General features: G+C 48.3%; 1 protein-coding gene across 5 annotated transcripts; it reads left to right on the top strand.

Annotated features, from left to right (window-relative positions):
• The first annotated feature begins 1,678 nt into the window (after window positions 1-1,678).
• Window positions 1,679-18,090, top strand: NOP9 (NOP9 nucleolar protein). 5 transcript variants are annotated; one of them, XM_083377687.1, is made up of 11 exons: window positions 1,679-1,892; window positions 3,314-3,540; window positions 5,254-5,661; window positions 6,779-6,904; window positions 8,248-8,341; window positions 9,898-10,087; window positions 11,334-11,474; window positions 11,570-11,671; window positions 13,576-13,806; window positions 16,110-16,215; window positions 17,616-18,090. In XM_083377687.1, exons 2-11 carry the CDS (start codon window positions 3,336-3,338, stop codon window positions 17,771-17,773), a joined length of 1,761 nt encoding a protein of 586 aa, XP_083233813.1. In that variant the 5' UTR covers window positions 1,679-1,892; window positions 3,314-3,335; the 3' UTR covers window positions 17,774-18,090. The 5 variants fall into 5 exon arrangements, with proteins under 5 accessions (XP_083233813.1, XP_083233812.1, XP_083233809.1 ...); XM_083377686.1 differs by having other exon boundaries at window positions 8,248-8,389; window positions 16,140-16,215; XM_083377683.1 differs by having other exon boundaries at window positions 8,248-8,389.
• The last annotated feature ends 918 nt before the right edge of the window (window positions 18,091-19,008 follow it).

The following is a 19,008-nucleotide window of genomic DNA, read 5'->3' as shown; positions in this document are numbered from 1 at the left end:
GTGGCAGCATCCGTTCACTTAATAACCGCGGCAAGAAAAGTCGTAAAGCAGGGCAAAGCTTGGCTTGGCAACAGAAAAGTGGGGCTCGATGGACGTCTGAGATGGTATAGGACCGTCCTCCTGTCTGAGCAAGGGGCTGGACTAGAAGACCTCCAAGGTCCCTTCCAGCTCCGTTCAATTCAAAGGACTACCTGGGACGTTGAAACGAAGATTCGGATAGGAGGGGCAGAATTTAAACCTGAATTCTTGTGTCACAAAAAAATTCACAAGAGGAAATTTAGGGGTGTGGGCATGAAGTCATCGCCAAGTCAAGCCAGCCGGATTTCCCACGGGGAAATGTCAGGCAGAAGGAACGGGGAAAGAACGGAGGTGACGCCTGGATGAGATGGATTTATATTCCTGTAAATGGAAACGCCTGGCAAAGTCTCAGCTGTCTGGGTGCAGGGCCAAAAGAGACTTGGTATTATAAATTCACATTTGTGCAGGCACGATTTGTACAGCTAACTAAGCGGAGGAAGAATGCAACACACCTAGGATTTTTCAGCAACATTTTTTAGCTTGGGAGGGCTAATATTTAGTCCGGCACTAATAGAAACGCTCATTTTAGGTGGTATAATCATTTATAATTTAGATTATATATAGGTGATCCTTGACTTACGAGCGCAATTCAGCTCAAAATTTCTGTTGCTAAGTTGTGCAGTGAATGTTTACGACCTTCCTTGACACAGTGGATATGTGAATCACTGCGGTTGTTAAACAAGTAACAAGGTTGTTAAGTGAATCCGGCTCCCCCCCCACTTTGACTCTGGTCGCAAAAGGGAATCACGTGACCCCGGGACTCTGCGACCGTCATAAGTACGAAGTTTAGTTTGTCGCTTAGTGACCTTTTGAGGTTACGACAGCAGTGAAAAAAGTGTTTGAAACTTCAGAATTAGGACTAAGAAATGACTGAAATACTGAGGGGAAATGAAGCTTAGAGAAGAATTCTGGAAATGAGATATATAGTGATTTAACATATTAACTTTTATAAACGTAAGTGAAATATAAATTGATCAGAGAAGACGTTATAGAAGTCATAAGATAGATAAGTGGTACAGTATTTTTATAATGCATGAAACATGAAAACATTGGGGCGATGTATCTAAATGGAAAATCTGGATGTTTAGATGATTAATATTGGGCAAATTACGACTGGTAAGAATTGTTTGAATATTAAGGGCAAATTAAGCTGAAATAAGAAATATGAAAATAGGTTATAGGGCGAACTTATAAAAATGATTTTTACAAAAACAACACAAGCGTATAAATTTAATTAAGAAGCGGATAAATAAATGTAACAAATAAAATAAATACAATAAGTATATGTGATCAATGCATTTAATAAATGGACAATTTGATCAATGCAATACATCAATGCAATAAAGCTAATAACCAAATGTAATAAATAAAATACATTAAGTAAATGTGATCAAGAATGCGGTCAAGTTTTAAGAAATTTAAATTTACAAACCGCGCGGATATCTCGGGAATGAATGAATGAACACACGTATGAATGAATGAATGAATAGAAGATGACGTAATGGGCGCAATGCTTTCTGGGAGGAGTGGCCGCCCCGCGCGCTCGCTGGCTCGCTGGCTCGCGCGGGGCAGGCCGGGATGCAGCGCGGCAAAGCTCCGGCCTGCTTCCGGGAGGGGCGTGGCCTGCGAGGGTCTCCTCTCTCCCGCGCACGCGCGGTGCGGGCTGGGCGTCCACGTGGGTTGCAAAAAGGTGGCGGCGTTGCGAGCAGCGGGTGAAAGATGCGCGATCCTCTGATCGCTTTCCCGCGGGATCCTGCGGCGATCCAGTAGGAGAGCGGCAGCCTAGAGGCAAACTTTGGGGCCGGGCGTTTGCTGTAAGTCTTGCAATATTCTGAATTTTTATTGCAGCCCCTTCCCCTTTTGTTTTTTTTTGTTTTTCCTCTTTTTCTTTGCACGGATTCTCTGCAGGCAGAAATGCAACCGGTAAGGCGGCGAGGAGAGGCTGCAGAAGGGCAACTCAACCAGCCCGGCCTTTCTTGGGGTGGCCCCCCTCTCCTCCTTGGCCGTTGATTTGCACTTTTTCCGTCGGTGGATTAAAAAGGAGCTCTGGTGGGTTGGATATTTCATGACCTTTGACCCCTGGCAGTGTAACTTCAACCTAAACCAGGGGGTCTTCAAAACTTGGCCCTTTGGTGACTTGTGGACTTCAACTCCCAGAATTCCTCAGCCAGTATGCCTGGCTGAGGAATTCTGGGAGTTGAAGTCCACAAGTCATCAAAGGGTCACCGTTCCCTCACGCTGGCTGAGGAATTCTGGGAGTTGAAGTCCCCAAGTCATCAAAGGGTCACCGTTCCCTGACGCTGGCTGAGGAATTCTGGGAGTTGAAGTCCCCAAGTCATCAAAGGGTCACCGTTCCCTCACGCTGGCTGAGGAATTCTGGGAGTTGAAGTCCACAAGTCATCAAAGGGTCACCGTTCCCTGACGCTGGCTGAGGAATTCTGGGAGTTGAAGTCCACAAGTCATCAGAGGGCCAAGTTTGAAGAGCCCCAGCCTAAGCTGACTTTGGATGTTGGTTTTGAAGGGGAAACTCCCCCCCCGCCCCCTTTAAATTAATTTTATTTGATTATAGTGAAATTATGCATTATAATTTGAATACACACACACGCACAGACGCACAGGCGCACACACACAAATATATGCTGTATTTTACTGGGTTATTAATTTAGATGAAACGTGAATATATATTGTGAGTCCACGTTTGTTATATGCTAAAAAAGTTTAAATAAAAAAATGTATCTTGCCATTATTATTTTTGCAAATAATTTGAAGCAACAAATCCCTAACACACGAGAGGAGAGAGAGAGAGAATATTATATATTATATAAAGTTATATGTAGCACCCTATGTCTTTGATCATGGAGTCGTTCCAAAATATTGGACGTCCAAAAGGTTGCTTAAAGTGTAATGGGTTGAGGTGTCAAACGCACACTTGGGGTTTAGCCTGCACTTTCTTTTGTCCATTCCATCCCCACCACACACCCCTGCGAGTTGGGCTCAACGAGACTGTGTAACTGCCAGAAGATTTTTAACCTGGATTTCTGCCCCCCCCACCCCAAAAAACCTGGTCTTGTTACAGCAAGTGGACCCCTGCTGCATATGTTTTGTTTTTATGTATTAAATTTATGTGTTTTGTTTTTTATTTATTTATTAAATTTACATGCTTTCGCTCTTGCGGTCCAAAGTGACTCTTTTCCTTGTGGCTAATTTGCTAATTTCCTGGATTTCCCTCCAGCAGGTTGGCTGAGCCATCCAGAAGGATGCCGCCCCCTGCCCACCGCCACAAAGCAGCGAAAAGCAGCAAAGAGCGGAAGAGACGTCGTCCACCTGCTGCTAAGACGGGGAAAGGAGACCCAGAGGAGATCAAAGGAGGAGGCGCTCCCAAAATGGAGCCCGCAGCGGCGGATTATTTTCGCCAGGCGCACGAAACCTTCAAGTCTGGCTTTGCCTCTGATGAGGAGAAAAGTAAGATCTGTTCACAGAGGGATTTAGAGAGACAGAGCACTTTGAAAGCTTGTGGAAATAGTCCTCGAGATACGACCGTAATGGAGCCTGCCCACCACCACTGTCGTAACTCATGCTGTTTGTAAATCGGGTTATCCATGCGAGCGACCCAGTTTTATGAGCATTTTTGGAGCAGTTGTTAAGTGAACCGGTGGTTCGCTATGAGGTGGCTTTAGCGTAAGCGGGATGTATGTGGCGGATTTGGGCAAAATGGCCGTAAAATGTAGTCACGTGACTGTGGGGTGCTGTAAATCGGGGTCTTCAAAGATGGCACTTTAATGACTTGTGGACTTCAACTCCCAGAATTCCTCAGCTAGACACGCTGGCTGAGGAATTCTGGGAGTTTAAGTCCACAGGTCATCAAAGGGCCAAGTTTGAAGACCCCGGCTTGTGGACTTCAACTCCCAGAATTCCTCAGCCAGACACGCTGGCTGAGGAATTCTGGGAGTTTAAGTCCACAGGTCATCAAAGGGCCAAGTTTGAAGACCCCGGCTTGTGGACTTCAACTCCCAGAATTCCTCAGCCAGGCACACTGGCTGAGGAATTCTGGGAGTTGAAGTCCACAAGTCATAAAAGGGCCAGGTTTGAAGTCCCCTGATGTAAATGCCTATAAGGGAGGTCATGTGACTACAAGGGCAGCCATTGATATTTAAGATCTGGGTTATAAGTAGCATCACGGAAGTCTGTTGTAAATTCAAATGGTTGGTAAGCGATCGGTCATAAGTTGAGGAGTACCGGGAGATAGCCTCCTCCATTGGCATTCAGAAATTTGGGAATACGGGAGTTGTTTTTTTGTTGTTGCAAGGAATTCTGGGAGTTGAAGCCCCCACATCTTCAACTCGCCAAGGTGGAGAAACACTGTTGAGAGAGCATTGGAAGCACTGAAAAGACAATTTACAACTGCTCCTCACACTTACGACTGTTGTGGCATTCCGACCATCACGTGATCAAAATTTGGGAGATTGGCATGTACAGGCCGTCCTTGACTTACGGCCACAATTGAGCCCCAAATGTCCGTTGTTAGGTGAGACATTTGTTAAGTGAGTTTTGTCCCGTTTTACGAACTTTCTTGCCACCGTTGTTAAGTGAATCACTGCAGTGGATAAGTTAGTAACTCGGTTGTTAAATGAATCCAGCTTCTCTTCCATCCCCCCCCCCCCCCCCCCAAATGACTTTGCTGGTCGGAAGGTCTCAAAAGAGATCCCGGGACGCTGCAACCGTCATAAGTACATGTCAGTTTCCAAGCATCTGATTTTTGATCACGTGACCATAGGGAATGCTGTAAACTGTGAAAAAATGGTCCTCAGTCCCTTTTTCAGTGTTGTTGTAACTTTGAGCGGTTGCGAAACAAACTGTCGTAAGTTGAGGACCGCCTGTATTGAGAACAGCTGTGGCATCCCAACTGACGTGATCGCCATTTGCGACCTTCCCAGCCGGCTTCCGATAAGTAAAAGCAATGGGGGGGGGGAATATGCCGGATTTGCTTAACGTCCGCGCGATTCCCTTAAGGACAGAAGGGATTCGCTGAACGACCATGGACCGAAAAGCTTGCAAAAATTGGGCCTGACTCAATTTAACCACCGCCTCGCTTAGCGAGGGACGTTCTGCCCCAATTGCGGTCGTAACTGGAGGACTCCCTGTAACGCGCCTTATTTTGCCCTTCGGCCCTCGCAGGTCTGTTTGTGAGCAACGTTCTGACGGAGGCCGTAGCTGTGGCGTTGCCGCTGTCCCTGGACCCGTCGGGGTCGCTGCTCCTCCAGGCGCTGCTGCCTTGGGCCTCGGGGACCAGCTTGGAGCCCCTGCTCCGGGCCCTGCTGCCCTCCCTGCGCCTGGTGGCCTGCCACCCCTGCGGAGCCCACATCTTGGAGGGGGTCCTGTGGAGGGCCCTGGCGCTGATCTCGGACGGAGGAGAGGCATCCCAGGCGCTGGAGGAACTCGTCCTGGCTCTGGGGAAGGGTCTTCAGGAGGGGCTGCCGACTTTCGCCTTGGATGCCCACGCCAGCTTTGTGGTGCGGACCCTGTTGCAGGTCCTGGGAGGGGCCCGAGTCGGGTCGGACGGGGGCCGGGTGCTCCCGGGCTCAGGTGAGCGGTGGCCGTAGAATGCGTCCCCCAGCGTGGGGTGGGTCGGTGTGGGTGGGGTGTGTGAAAGCCGTCCCCCGCTTTCAGGCCTCTCGAGAGTTTCCTGCGTGTTGAGATCCAGTGTGGGAAGGATGTGGGAATGGTGAGACCTGGGTTAATGGCTCCCCTCAATCCCGGGAGGTTTCTAGGTAACTCGGGTCAGCTGCTTCTGCTCAGCTCACTGTACCTGATTTGTTTTTGTTTTTGTTTTATTTTTAATTTTTAATTTTATTTTATTTAATTTTATTTATTTTTTATGTATTTTATATTTTATCTATTTTATTTTATTTTATATTTCATGTATTATTTTATTCTATATTCTATATTATTTTATTATTTTAGTTTAGGTTATATTTTATGTATTATTTTATTGTTTTATATTATGTTTATGTATTTTATATATTTTATTTTATTTTTTATTTTATTTTTATTTTTTTGTTATTTTTATATAGTTTATATTTTATGTATTTTGTTATTTTTATTTTATATTTTATGTATTATTTTATTTTATTATTTTATTATATATCATTTCTCATTATTATTATATTTTAGATTATATTTTATGTATTGTTTTATTGTTTTATGTATTTTATATATTTTATTTTATTTTAGATTTTATTTTATTTTATTTTACATTTTTATATTAGTTTATTTTAGATTTTGAGTATTTTTTCTTTTATGTATTGTTTTCTTTTATTGTTTTGCTTTATATTATTTTATGTATTTTATATATTATTTTATTTCTTTTTTATTATTTTTATTATTTTATTTTATATTTTATGTGTTATTTTATTATTTTGCTTTTTTTTGTTTTGTTTATTATTTTATTTTTATTTACAAATAACTGAACAGGCGAAGTCCTAAAGTCAACATACGCTGTCCTCAACCTATGGACTTCCAAGTCCCAGAATTCTGGCTGGGGAATGCTGGGAGTTGGAGTCCACAAGTCTTAAAGTTGACGTGGTTAATGCCCTATTTTGCCAGGTGTTTGCAGCAAGCAATGTATGAATCTTTTCCATGTGGGAAAATCAGTGCCTCTGATTCACACTTTCCCCTTTTTTGCCCACTTCCGCCATCTTAGGGCTGCTTTGTCCCCGGGCCAAGAGTTCGAAGGTCGGGAGCGAAGGACCAGTAGTTTTCGAGGTCCCCGCCAGCTTCCTCTCCCTCCTGCAGGAATTCAAAGGCTGCTTCCAGGAACAGATTGCAGGTGAGATACTGCCATCTGCTGGGCAGGTGGAGAAACAGCAGCCTTGCACAGCTCTTGAGGTGGTCCTCACTTAATGGCAACAAGTGAGCGTGGAATGTTTGCAACGAGTAGTTGTAGTTGTTCAGCGGGTCTCCATAAGTGCTGACTCGATCTTACAACCATTTTTATGCGGTCGCTAAGCGAATCCTTTCTACCGGTATGAATGGGTCTTCTTTGCTGCACGCTGGGAAAATATGTTGCAGATTGTCACATGCAAACCGGTTGTAAACGTGGGCCAGTTGCAGCCCCTGAAATGCGATCACGTGACCATGGGGGGGAAGAATCATAACTTTGAGGATGGATTGTAAGTACCTTTGATGGCATTGGTCATTGTGATCATGTGACCACAGGGAGTTAAGTCATAAATCTGAGGTCCTTTTATGGCAGGGGTCTTCAAACTTGGCCCTTTTATGACTTGTGGACTTCAACTCCCAGAATTCCTCAGTCAGGCACGCTGGCTGAGGAATTCTGGTAGTTGAAGTCCACAAGTCATAATAGAGCCAATTTTGAAGACCCCTGGTCTGGATTTAAGCCCGCAGTTGCATCAAAATGGCTGACTGAGGAATTCTGGGAGTTGAAGTCCACAAGTCATGAAAGGGCCAAGTTTGAAGACTCCTGTTTTATGGGGTCTCTCATAGAAAAGTCATTAAGTGAATAGTCATTAAGTGAGGACTATATGCACGTTAATGGGAAAATGTGAGCTTGAGATACATTGAGGGAAGGGATATATATGTGTGTGTGTGTGTGTGTATGTATGTATATGTGTGTGTATATATATATGACAGTATGTATGTATAGGCAGTCCTCGACTTACAAGAGTTCATTTAGCGACCGCTCAAAGTTACAATGGCACTGAATAAAGGGACTTAACGACCGGTTTTTTCACAGTTACAGCCTTTGCAGCATCCCAGGATCACGTGATCAAAATTCAGATAATTTGGGAGGGACCTTGGAGGTCATCTTGTCCAACCCCTTATACCATTTCAGACAAATTTCAGACGTTTCCCTTAACAACAGAAATTTTGGGGTTGTAAGTCGAGGACAACTGAATGTGTCTTGTGAGACATATAAGTTAAAGACAAAAAAAAATTCTGATGATGTTACCTAGTATGGTAACGAAACGTTCAGAAGCTAAATTGAAACAAGCTTGGAGAGCAAAACCCAAGCTACAAGTATTTTCTGTCATTTCAAAGGTACTATAAACGTATATAGATATCATTTATATATCTTCCCTTTATATGTCTTTCCTGGCCTGACCTAAACCAAGATTCCCTACTATTGAACTAACCCTGTTTTCCCTCTAGATTTCATCACCAACAAATGTTTCAGCCTTTGCCTGCAGGTGGCGCTGGTGGTCCTGCATAGAAAGCTGCCTGAATCCAGTGCTGAGCTCTGCAGGTTTGTGATTGGCTACCTGAGCAGCTGCAACCCAGCTGCTGGGCAAAGGTGAGCAGTTGGATTGGCTGGGTGGTTTGGAGGTGGGGATTGGGGGGGGAGGAGTCACTGCAAAAGCTTGCACCGCTTACGCTGTTGGCTGGGTTAATCTTCCCAGGTTAAAGGCAGTGGGGTGCAGTGGTTACACCAGTGTGGTGTAATGGTTGTGCTCGGCAGTATGGTGTAATGGTTATGCTCAGCAGTGTGGTGGAATGGTTAAAATGTGGGGTTAGAACAATGTTTCTCAAACTTGGCCACTTTAAGACAGGTGGACTTCAACTCCCAGAATTCCCCAGCCGCTGGCTGGGGAATTCTGGGAGTTGAAGTCCACCTGACTTAAAGTGGCCAAGTTTAAGAAATATTGTATTAAAGAGATCCACATTCTAGACCAGGGGTTTTCAAACTTTTATGACTTGTGGACTTCAACTCCCAGAATTCCTCAGCCAGCTTGAGGGGACTATGTCTCTTTTAAGACTTGTGGACTTCAGCTCCCATAATTCCTCTGCCAGGCACGCTGGCTGAGGAATTCTGGGAGTTGAAGTCCACCTGACTTAAAGTGGCCAAGTTTAAGAAATATTGTATTAAAGAGATCCACATTCTAGACCAGGGGTTTTCAAACTTTTATGACTTGTGGACTTCAACTCCCAGAATTCCTCAGCCAGCTTGAGGGGACTATGTCCCTTTTAAGATTTGTGGACTTCAACTCCCAGAATTCCTTTGCCAGGCACGCTGGCTGGGGAATTCTGGGAGTTGAAGTCCACCTGACTTAAAGTGGCAAAGTTTAAGAAATATTGTATTAAAGAGATCCACATTCTAGACCAGGGGTTTTCAAACTTTTATGACTTGTGGACTTCAACTCCCAGAATTCCTCAGCCAGCTTGAGGGGACTATGTCCCTTTTAAGACTTGTGGACTTCAGCTCCCATAATTCCTCTGCCGGGCACGCTGGCTGAGGAATTCTGGGAGTTGAAGTCCACAAGTCATAAAGGGGCCATGTTTGAAGACCCCTGGTTTAGACACACCTTAGCATTAAAACCTTTGACTTAAAACCATTCATTTAGCCATCATTCCAAGCTACAACGGCCCCGAACAAAGTGACTTAGAACCAGTCCTCGCACATGTGTCCATTGCAACATCATGGGATCAAAATTTGGGTGCTTGGCCACCGGCACTGCATTTACGACGAGTGTCACGTGATCGACCATTTGAAACCTTCCCAGCCGGCTTCTGACCAGCAAACCCCCACGGGGGAAGCCGGATTCCACTTAACGGCCACACGATTCACTTAATGACCGCTGCAATTCACTGAACCCCCCGTGGCAGAAAGGTGGTAAAACCCTGCCCTGCTTAGCAAAGGAAATTCTGCTCAGTTAAGGACCACCTGTAAATGCAAGTGTTTTTAACTTTTTTTTTTCTTCTGCCCCCTGGGTTGGCTTTGGAGATTTCCAGCATGTATGGATGTGCGCGACAAGGCAGAGGTGCATTGATGCGCGCCTGTCTTGTTTATTCCTCCCTCTCCAGCAGTCTCCTGGTTTTTCTGAAGGACCCGACCTGCAGCCGGATTCTAGACAAAGTCCTGGAGGTCTCGGATGCGAAGGCGTTGCGCTCGTTCTACAAGGTGCACGTGAAGGGGCAGCTCCGCGCGTTGTCCGCTCACAAGGTGGCCAACTTCACCTTGCAGCGGCTGATCCACGCCGCCTCGCGTAAACTGGTGAGAGAGGGCTTTTGTGGTTGGCCTCCCAGTTGGCTTAAATCGGGGGGGGGGGTTGGCCTTGGTGGTGCCGTTGGTTTTCGATTGATCTCGAAAAGCTAAGCAGGGACAGAGCTGGTTAAGACTTCGAAAGGGCAGGAGCAGATTTTGGTTCCCCCCCCCCATGGCAGGAGGGGCTGTTAAGGCACCAGGCTGGAAGCCAGGAGATGGTGAGTTCTAGTTTGCTTTAGGCAGGAAAGCTGTCTGGGTACCTGGGCCAGACACTGAGTTCTAGTCCCACGCCAATCACTGGGAGAAAGTTCTAGTCCTGCATGAAACTGGGTGACTGTGGGCCAATCACCAGGAGACGCTGAGTTCTAGTTTCGTCCTAGTCGCGAAAGCTAGCTTGGTGACTGTGGGCCATTCAGTAGGAGATTGGGTATTCTAGTCTCATCCTAATCAGGAAAGCTAGCTAGGTGACTGAGCCAATAACCAGGAGACAGTGAGTTCTAGTCCCACCCTAGTCACGAAAGCTAGCTAGGTGATTGGGCTAATCACCAGGAGAAAGTGAGTTCTAGTTCTACTGTAGTCATGAAAGCTAGCTAGGTGACTGGGTTAATCGCCAGGAGACAGTGAGTTTTAGTCCTACCCTAGTCATGAAAACCAGCTGGGTGACTGGGCTAATCACCAGGAGACAGTGAGTTCTAGTCCTACCCTACTCCCGAAAGCTAGCTAGGTGACTGTGGGTTAATCACCAGGAGACAGTGAGTTCTAGTCCTACCCTAGTCATGAAAGCCAGCTGGGTGACGGCCAATAACCAGGAGTCAGTGAGTTCTAGTCCCACCCTAGTCACGAAAGCTAGTTAGATGACTAGGCCAATCACCAGGAGAGTGGGAGTTCTAGTTCGCCTTAACCATGAAAACCAGCTGAGTGACTTTGGACCAGTTACCAGGAGACGGTGAATTCTAGTCCCACCTTAGGCCTGAAAGCCGGCTGGGTGACTTTGGGCCAGTTTATCTCAGCTTAACCCACCTCAGAGGGTTGTTGTTATTGTGGGGGAAACAGAAGGAGGGAGGAATAGGAGATACGTTCGCCACTTTTGGGTTAACGTGTAAAAACCGGGATTTAAAAGGCCTGAATCGCACAGCTGCTAGCGATCCATTGCAGATCGGCCCATCGGATCCCTGCCGGCCTAGAAGAGGGGAAGGGGCTCGTGAAGACCTCTTGGTCTTGGGGGGGTGTCTTCTCATTCATTCCCCCTCCCCAGCTGGGGAAGCTTTTTCAGGAGCTGGCCCCCGGCTTGGAACAAATCCTGGCCCTGGAACATCTCGGCATCGTCACGGCGCTCCTGGGCGCCTGCCGGAAGCACCGCGCCCACCAGCCGGAAGTGCTGCGGATTCTTTTGGAGGTGAACAAATCCCGCTTGGGCTTCCTTGTCGCTCCTTTGCTCTGTGCTCCTCCGCCAAATTGTTGAGCTGTTGTTGTTGTTGTTTTCCCCTGCAGGCCTTCCACTGTTGGGAGCCGCCCGCCCGCCAGCTGGCCTGCGCCCCCCTCCTCGCCTCCGTGCTGGCTTACGAGGTCTACTTTGGGGAGGAGGGGGAGCAGGTAGGTGTGAGCTACAGGTAGTTCTCGGCTTACGACCCCCCCCTGAGCCCCAAACTTGTGCGTTAAGCTTGGGGTTTACCCCGTTTTACGACATTTCTTGCCACGGTGGGTTAAGCGAATCGCTGCCGTTGTGAAGTTGGGGACACCGTTGTTAAGTGAATCGGGCTCATCAGAAGGTCGCAAATGTGGGATCATCCCCCCCACACGCACACACACACGCACACACACACACACGGGACGCCGCAACTGTCATAAAATGTGAGTCAGTGGCCAAGTGTCTGAATTCCGATCACGTGACCATGGGGAGGCTGAGAAGGTCGTGCGAGAGCCAGTCGTAAGTCACGTTCTCGGTGCTGTTGTGACTTTTGAAGAGTCACGAAACGAACTGCCGTAAGTTGAGGGCTACCTGTATTGACGACGGCTGCAGCGTCCCGCCACGGTCAGAAAGGTGAGTCAGGTTGCCAGGCGGTTGGATTTCGATCAAGTGACCCGGGGGATGCTGCAAGGGTCGTGAGGGTGAGACGCAGGCACAAGTCCCCTTTCTTCAGCGTCGTAACTTCGGATGGTCGCTAAATGGTTGTAAGTCGAGGACTTTCTGCACCAGGGTTTGCATCATTTAAAGACTGACTGTGAAATTGCTAAGGAGGAGCTGTCGTAACTCTTCCAAGCAAACGATCTAAACTTGGCTGCCTCTTGGTCCTCTGGCCCCTCCCCTTCTGGGAATCCAGACGTCATTCCACCACGCCATCAGATTCTCTCTTATCATCATCACCATCATCCAATAATAATAACAATAATAATAATAATAATAATAATAATAATAATAATAATAATAATAATAACGATAATAACGATAATGATAATATAATTGCAAAAGGCGGCCTTACTAGGAACTATAATAATAATTATAATAATAATTAATAAATAATAATAATAATAATAATAATAATTATAATTATAATAATAATAATATAATTGCAAAAGGCGGCCTTACTAGGAACTGCTTCCATCCTGCGACAAGATCTGTAATACCATCCAACATCCACATCTGCCTATCCCAGGTCCTTGGTAAGGACTCGATAGGTAGACAAAAATGCCAAATCCAGTCTGAACATCTGGCTGACTGCGATGATCAATAATAATAATAATAACAAGAACAACAACAACAATAATAATAAGTTGGAAGGGACCTTGGTAGTCATCTAGTCCAACCCCCTGCTCAGGCAGGAAACCCTATCCCGTTAAGAGACAAATGGCTGTCCAGTCTCTTCTTAAAAACCTCCACTGTCGGAGGATTCACCACTTCTGGAGGCAGGTTGTTCCACTGGTTAATTGTGCTAACTGTCAGGAAATTCCTCCTTAGTTCCAGGATGCTTCTCTCCTTGATGAGTTTCCATCCGTGGCTTCTTGTCCTGCCTTCAGGTGCTTTGGAGAAGAGCTTGACTCCCTCTTCTTTGGGGCAGCCCCTGAAATACTGGAAGACTGCTATCATGTCCCCCCTCGTCCTTCTCTTCATTAAGCCAGACATTCCCACTTCCAGCAACCGTTTCTTATACGCTTTAGCCTCCAGTCTCCTGATCATCTCTGTTGCTCTTCTCTGCACTCTTTCTAGAGTCTCAACATCTTTTTTACATCGTGGTGACCAAAACTGGATGCCGTATTCCAAGTGTGGCCTTACTGAGGCCTTGTAAAGCGGTATTAACACTTCACGTGATCCTAATTCCATCCCTCTGTTAATGCAGCTTAGCACTGTGTTGGCCTTTTTGGCAGCTGCAGCACACAGCTGGCTTCTATTTAAGGGATTGTCCACCACGCTCTTGCAGTTCAGCCAGGTACCCCCTATCCCATCCCTGTGCCTTTGGTTTCTCTTTCCTAAATAGAGAACCTCACTTTTTTTCCTCCAGGCAGAGGCACCGCCGGCCCTGAGCACCGTCTCCTATCACGGCTCCAGGATGTTGCAACACCTCCTATACTTTGCGGACCCTTCCCTCGTGCTGTGCAGCCTGGGCGCCATGCCGCCCGCAGACCTGGTCACCTTGGCTTGTGATCCCACCGGGAGTCACGTCTTCAATGCCCTCTTGGCCAGTCCTTCCGTCGCCAAGAAGCCGAGGCGGAAAATCTTGCACCAGCTCAAAGTAAGTCTCGGGCAACCCTGGTGGGACTCCGCTCCGGGTTTTGGAGCCTGCCAATTCGGCTCCATTTGCACGCGTTGTGTTGTGTTGTGTTGTGTAGGGGTGTCCGTAGGGTGGGGCTCAGAAAAGTCAAGGTGGCAGCTGTGGTAACGCAGCCGAAGCTCTGCCTGTTTAGGTTCGCCCTCAACATTATAAAAAACACGTTTTGTCGACCGTGGCAACTTGTAAAGACACTCCCAGAATTCCCCAGCCAGCGAGGGAATTCTGGGACTTGAATTCTACCTGCCTTCAAACCACCAAGGTTGAAAAACACAGAAATAGGTTCTTGACCACTGTCACACCACGGTCATTCAGATGCCAGATTCAAACTTCTGGACGGATTCATTTTACAGGGTTTCTAGTCCTCAAGGCAAGCAGGAATTCTGGGAGTTGAATTCTACCTGTCTTGAAACCACCAAGGTTGAAAAACAGAGAAATAGATTCTTGGCCATTGTCATGCCCTGGTTATTCAGGTGCCAGATTCAACTTCTGGAGGGATTCATTTTACAGGGTTTCTAGTCCTCAAGGCAAGCATGCCCCCCCCATTAGCAGTTACCTTTATGATGATTGGTAAAGTAAAGGTAAAGGTAAAGGTTCCCCCACACATGCGTGCTAGTCGTTTCCGACTCTAGGGGCCGGTGCTCATCTCCGTTTCAAAGCCGAAGAGCCAGCGCTTCTCCGAGGACGTCTCCGTGGTCATGTGGCCGGCATGACTAGACGCCAAAGGCGCACGGAACGCTGTTACCTTCCCACCGTAGTGGTCCCTATTTTTGTACTTGCATTTTTACGTGCTTTCGAACTGCTAGGTTGGCAGAAGCTGGGACGAGTAACAGGCGCTCCCTCTGCTACGCGGCACTCGGGATTCGACCCGCCAAACTGCCGACCTTCTGATCGACAAGCTCAGCCTCCTATCCCACTGAGCCACCACGTCCCTTGGTAGTAGTCCCTAAATTGGTAGTAATCCCTAAATTCTGTGTCTGCTTTTTGACTCCAGAGAGAGTAGTAACTCCACTCTTGTCTTCTACCTAGCGACAAATATTTGATAACTTCTCTTACTTCCCTGTTAATCAGACACAGAATGAGATTAGATTGTTATTAATTGCATCTTATCAAAAGCATTTCAGGGTCCTTTTATACCAGTTACTTCTGCGTCCAAGGGGTCTTCCAACTTGGCCCTTTGATGACTTGTGGACTTCAGCTTCCAGAATTCCTCAGCCGGCATGCCTGGCTGAGGAATTCTGGGAGTTGAAGTCCACAAGCAGGGGTCTTCCAACGTCGCCCTTTGATGAGTTGTGGACTTCAACTCCCAGAATTCCTCAGCTAGCGTGCCTGGCTGAGGAATTCTGGGAGTTGAAGTCCACAAGCAGGGGTCTCCAAACCTGGCCCTTTGATGATTTGTGGACTTCAACTCCCAGAATTCCTTACTGTTGCTGAGTAAGAAAAGTGAGTCACACCCAACTTTACAAGGGCTTTTTGGTCAGGGTTGTTAAGAGAATCACCCTAGTTCTTAAGTGAACCGCACGGTTGTTAAGTGAATTACAGATTTTGACATGGTTTCTCACAGAAGAGTTTCACAATGTTGCAGTATACAGGTCATCCTCGGACATACGACCACGAAGGAGCCCAAAATTTCTGTGGCTAAGCGAGGCAGTGGTTAAGTACCCCATTTTACGGCCTCCCTTGCCAGCGTGGTGAAGTGAATCGCTGCGGTTGTTAAGCGGGGAACCCGGTCGTTAAGCAAATCGGGGTTTTCCCATTGACTTTGCTTGTCAGGAGGTTGCAAAAGGAGGAAACACCTGACCCAGGGGGACGCTGCGGCCATCATAAATATGAGTCGGTGGCCGAGCGTCTGAATTTCAATCACGTGGCCATAAGTCCGAGGACTGGCTGTAACTCTTGAGTCACTTCACCTCAAGCTAAGTGAATGGTCGTAAACTGGGGACTCCTTGCCGTTTGCAGTTTTTCAACCCCCTATTTTTTTCCGTTGCGATGAGAAAACCGCGACCATCTGCCGATGCTTTACTTTTCAGCGCAGCACACCTGGTTGCATGGCACAACCCTTCTAACATCTGCAGGCGGTTTGGGTTCTCGGCCAATAACACGTTAACATCTGGAGGCAAAAAGTACACGTTTCGTTTCCACAGTCGGCACGATTCTGGGCGTGGTCACATCTGTTAGTTACGTGTAGTCCTTGACTTATAACCATTCCACTTCTCTACCCCCCCCCCTGTTTTTTTTGTGTGTTTTTTTTTTCTTTGGATTATCAGGGCCACTTCCTGTCTCTCGCCTGTTCCAAGCACGGGAGCCGAGTTCTGGATGCCATCTGGAGGAGAGCGTCTCTGCCTGCCAAGCGGGAGCTGGCCCAGGAGCTGGGTGAGGCCTCTGTGTTTCCCTTCCTTCCTTCCTTCCCCCCTTCCTCCCTCCCTCCTTCCTTCCTTCCTCCCTCCCTCCCTCCCTCCCTTCCTTCTTTCCTTCCTCCTCCCTCTCCTTCCTTCCTTCCTTCCTTCCTTCCCTCCCTCCTTCCTTCCTTCCTCCCTCCTTCCTCCCTCCCTCCCTCCCTCCCTTCCTTCTTTCCTTCCTCCTCCCTCTCCTTCCTTCCTTCCTTCCTCTTCCCTCCCTCCCTCCTCCCTCTCTCCTTCCTTCCTTCCTTCCTTCCTTCCTTCCTTCCTTCCTTCCTTCCTTCCCTCTCTCCTCCCTCCTTCCTTCCTCCCTTCCTTCCTTTCCTCCCTCCCTCCTTCCTCCCTCCCTTCCTTTCTTTCCTCCCTCCCTCCTTCCTTCCTCCTCCCTCCCACCCTCGCTCCTCCCTCCCTCCCTTCCTTCCTCCTCCCTCCCTCCCTCGCTCCTCCCTCCCTTCCTTCCTTCCTCCTCCCTCCTTCCTTCCTCCCTCCCTCCCTCCTTCCTTCCTTCCTTCCTTCCTTTCCTTCCTCCTCCCTCCCTCTCCCTTCCTTCCTTCCTTCCTTCCTTCCTTCCTTCCTTCCTTCCTTCCTTCCTTCCTTTCCTTCCTCCTCCCTCCCTCTCCCTTCCTTCCTTCCTCCCTCCCTCCCTCCCTCCTTCCTTCCTTCCTTCCTTCCTTCCTTCCTTCCTTCCTTCCTTCCTTCCTTCCTTCCTTCCTTTCCTTCCTCTTCCCTCCCTCTCCCTCCCTTCCTCCCTTCCTTCCTCCCTCCCTCCCTCCCTCCTTCCTTCCTTCCTTCCTTCCTTCCTTCCTTCCTTCCTTCCTTCCTTCCTTTACTTCCTCCTCCCTCCCTCTCCCTCCCTCCCTTCCTTCCTTCCTTCCTCCCTTCCTTCCTTCCTTCCTTCCTCCCTCCCTCCCTTCCTTCCTTTCCTCCCTCCTTCCTTCCTCCTCCCTCCCTCCTTCCTTCCTCCTCCCTCCCTCCCTCGCTCCTCCCTCCCTCCCTCCCTCCCTCCTTCCTTTCACCTTTCCTTTCGTTCCTTCCTTTCCTTTCCCCTTCCATAGTGGAAAGGGTTCATTCAATGTTTCTCGACCTTGGGGCACCCTAGGATGTTTGGCCTTCAACTCCCAGAATTCCCCAGCCAGCATAGCTTCAAGTGCCCCAGCCGGACTTCTTAAAAAGGGCCCGAGGCTGAGAACGTATAAAGCTGCCCAACTCTTTGCAGGGCAGGTCACCCACTTCCCGCCTTCACACAGCCTCCTAAGGCAGAGCTGGAGCGGAGGAGACGTGTGAACGCAGCCTCTCCCTTTTCGCGGAGACTTTTATTTTCATCCTTCAAAACTTAGCCCCCCCCTCTCTTCTTCTCCCCCCTCCTCCTCCCAGCGGAGCATGAGGCCCGGCTGCGACACGACCCCTTCGGCCACCACCTGGTCCGCAACTTCGCCTTGACCCACTTCCTCAAACGCCGCCGCGACTGGGACAGCCTCCAGCAGGCGGAGAAGAAGCGGAGACGGCTTTTTGCTGAGATCCTGGAGGACTGAACTGCACTGGGGTCTTTCCCCCCTCCCACCGACCGATGGGATCAAGAGGACTAGCTCCTTAAGCGGGCTTTGTGTTCCCACACCCCGCCCAAATCTGCCCGGAAGAGCCTTTTAGAGCCTCTCCTTTCACCCTCGTGAATGTTGGCGGAATCGTTCCGATCGCTCTCGGCCAGCTCGTGATGGGGACTGTAGTCCAAAAGAAAGGAGACACAGAGAGAGAGAGATTGCTCCGGACGTGCCTTACTCGACTCTCTTCTCAAATGGATATTTATTTATATTTTTGCAGATATTAAAGGCCAACGAGTTCTTTGCAGGTGCTGCCGTGTCTTGGTTTTTAGGGCAAACAAATCGGCTAGTCAGCTTCCTGTAACGCTGAAATGATGGTTTTAGATCCGGCCTCTCCAAACGCGGCAACTTGGAAGACTCGTGGACTTCAACTCCCAGAATTCCCCAGCTAGCAGGGCTGCCCGGGCTGAGGGATTCTGGGAGTTGAAGTCCACAAGTCTTTAAAAAAAAAAGTCAAGCGCGACGCTGGACTGGAAGCCATCGTCAGCGGACCAGATATTGACCAGCAGGTATAAGAGGCGCAGGGGTGGCGGGTCTTGCGATACAGGGAGTCCTCGACTTAACGACCGTAACTGTGACTGAAGTTTCTGTCGCTGAGAAGGCAGTTGTGAAATGGGAGTCGTGCCTGATTTTTACCACCGGTCGTTAAGGGAATCGCTTCAGTTAAACGAAGCACGCGGTCATTAAATGAGCCCAGATTTCCCCCATTGTTCGACACCGGCTGGGAAGCTTGCGGAGGGCGATCTGTGATCCCGGGTTACGCAACCGTCGTAAGATCATGCCAAGCGCCCGGATTTTGATTTTCGTGAATGTGGGGGAAGGCGCAGCAACGCTCATAAAATGCTAGACCTGGTTATAAATCAGGGTGGGTTTTTTTTTCCTCCCAGCGCCGGACGCTAAACGGAACAGTTGCGAGTTGAGAGCTGGTCTGTAGAAGTATGAATTCAATCAGTAAGCAAATGGTTATAAGCGGAGGGCTAGTTGGGCTTTCTGCTTTCCCAGTTCAATGCAGGTAGAGTGGTTGCGGAGCTGGAGGCTCTACTGCCCACTCTTTGCAAGCAAAGGTTATGACTTCGCCCTGCTCCTTCGAGGCCCACGCTGCTGGATAGGAGTCAGGAGGCCGTGTGTGTGTGTGTGTGTGTGTGTTTTACCAAACCTGGCAAAGGTGG

Source organism: Vipera ursinii, assembly GCF_947247035.1.
Source record: "Vipera ursinii genome assembly, chromosome: Z".
In the NCBI taxonomy this organism is placed as follows: Eukaryota; Metazoa; Chordata; class Lepidosauria; order Squamata; family Viperidae; genus Vipera; species Vipera ursinii.
This window is presented reverse-complemented; position numbering and strand designations above follow the sequence as displayed.

Excerpts from the sequence above, each read along its gene's own strand:
- NOP9 (XM_083377683.1), top strand. The coding sequence starts at position 3,336 with ATGCCGCCCCCTGCCCACCGCCACAAAGCAGCGAAAAGCAGCAAAGAG. Across the intron at positions 10,088-11,333 it reads ACGCCGCCTCGCGTAAACTG|CTGGGGAAGCTTTTTCAGGA; the intron begins GTGAGAGAGGGC and ends CCCCCTCCCCAG. Across the intron at positions 11,475-11,569 it reads TGCTGCGGATTCTTTTGGAG|GCCTTCCACTGTTGGGAGCC; the intron begins GTGAACAAATCC and ends TTTCCCCTGCAG.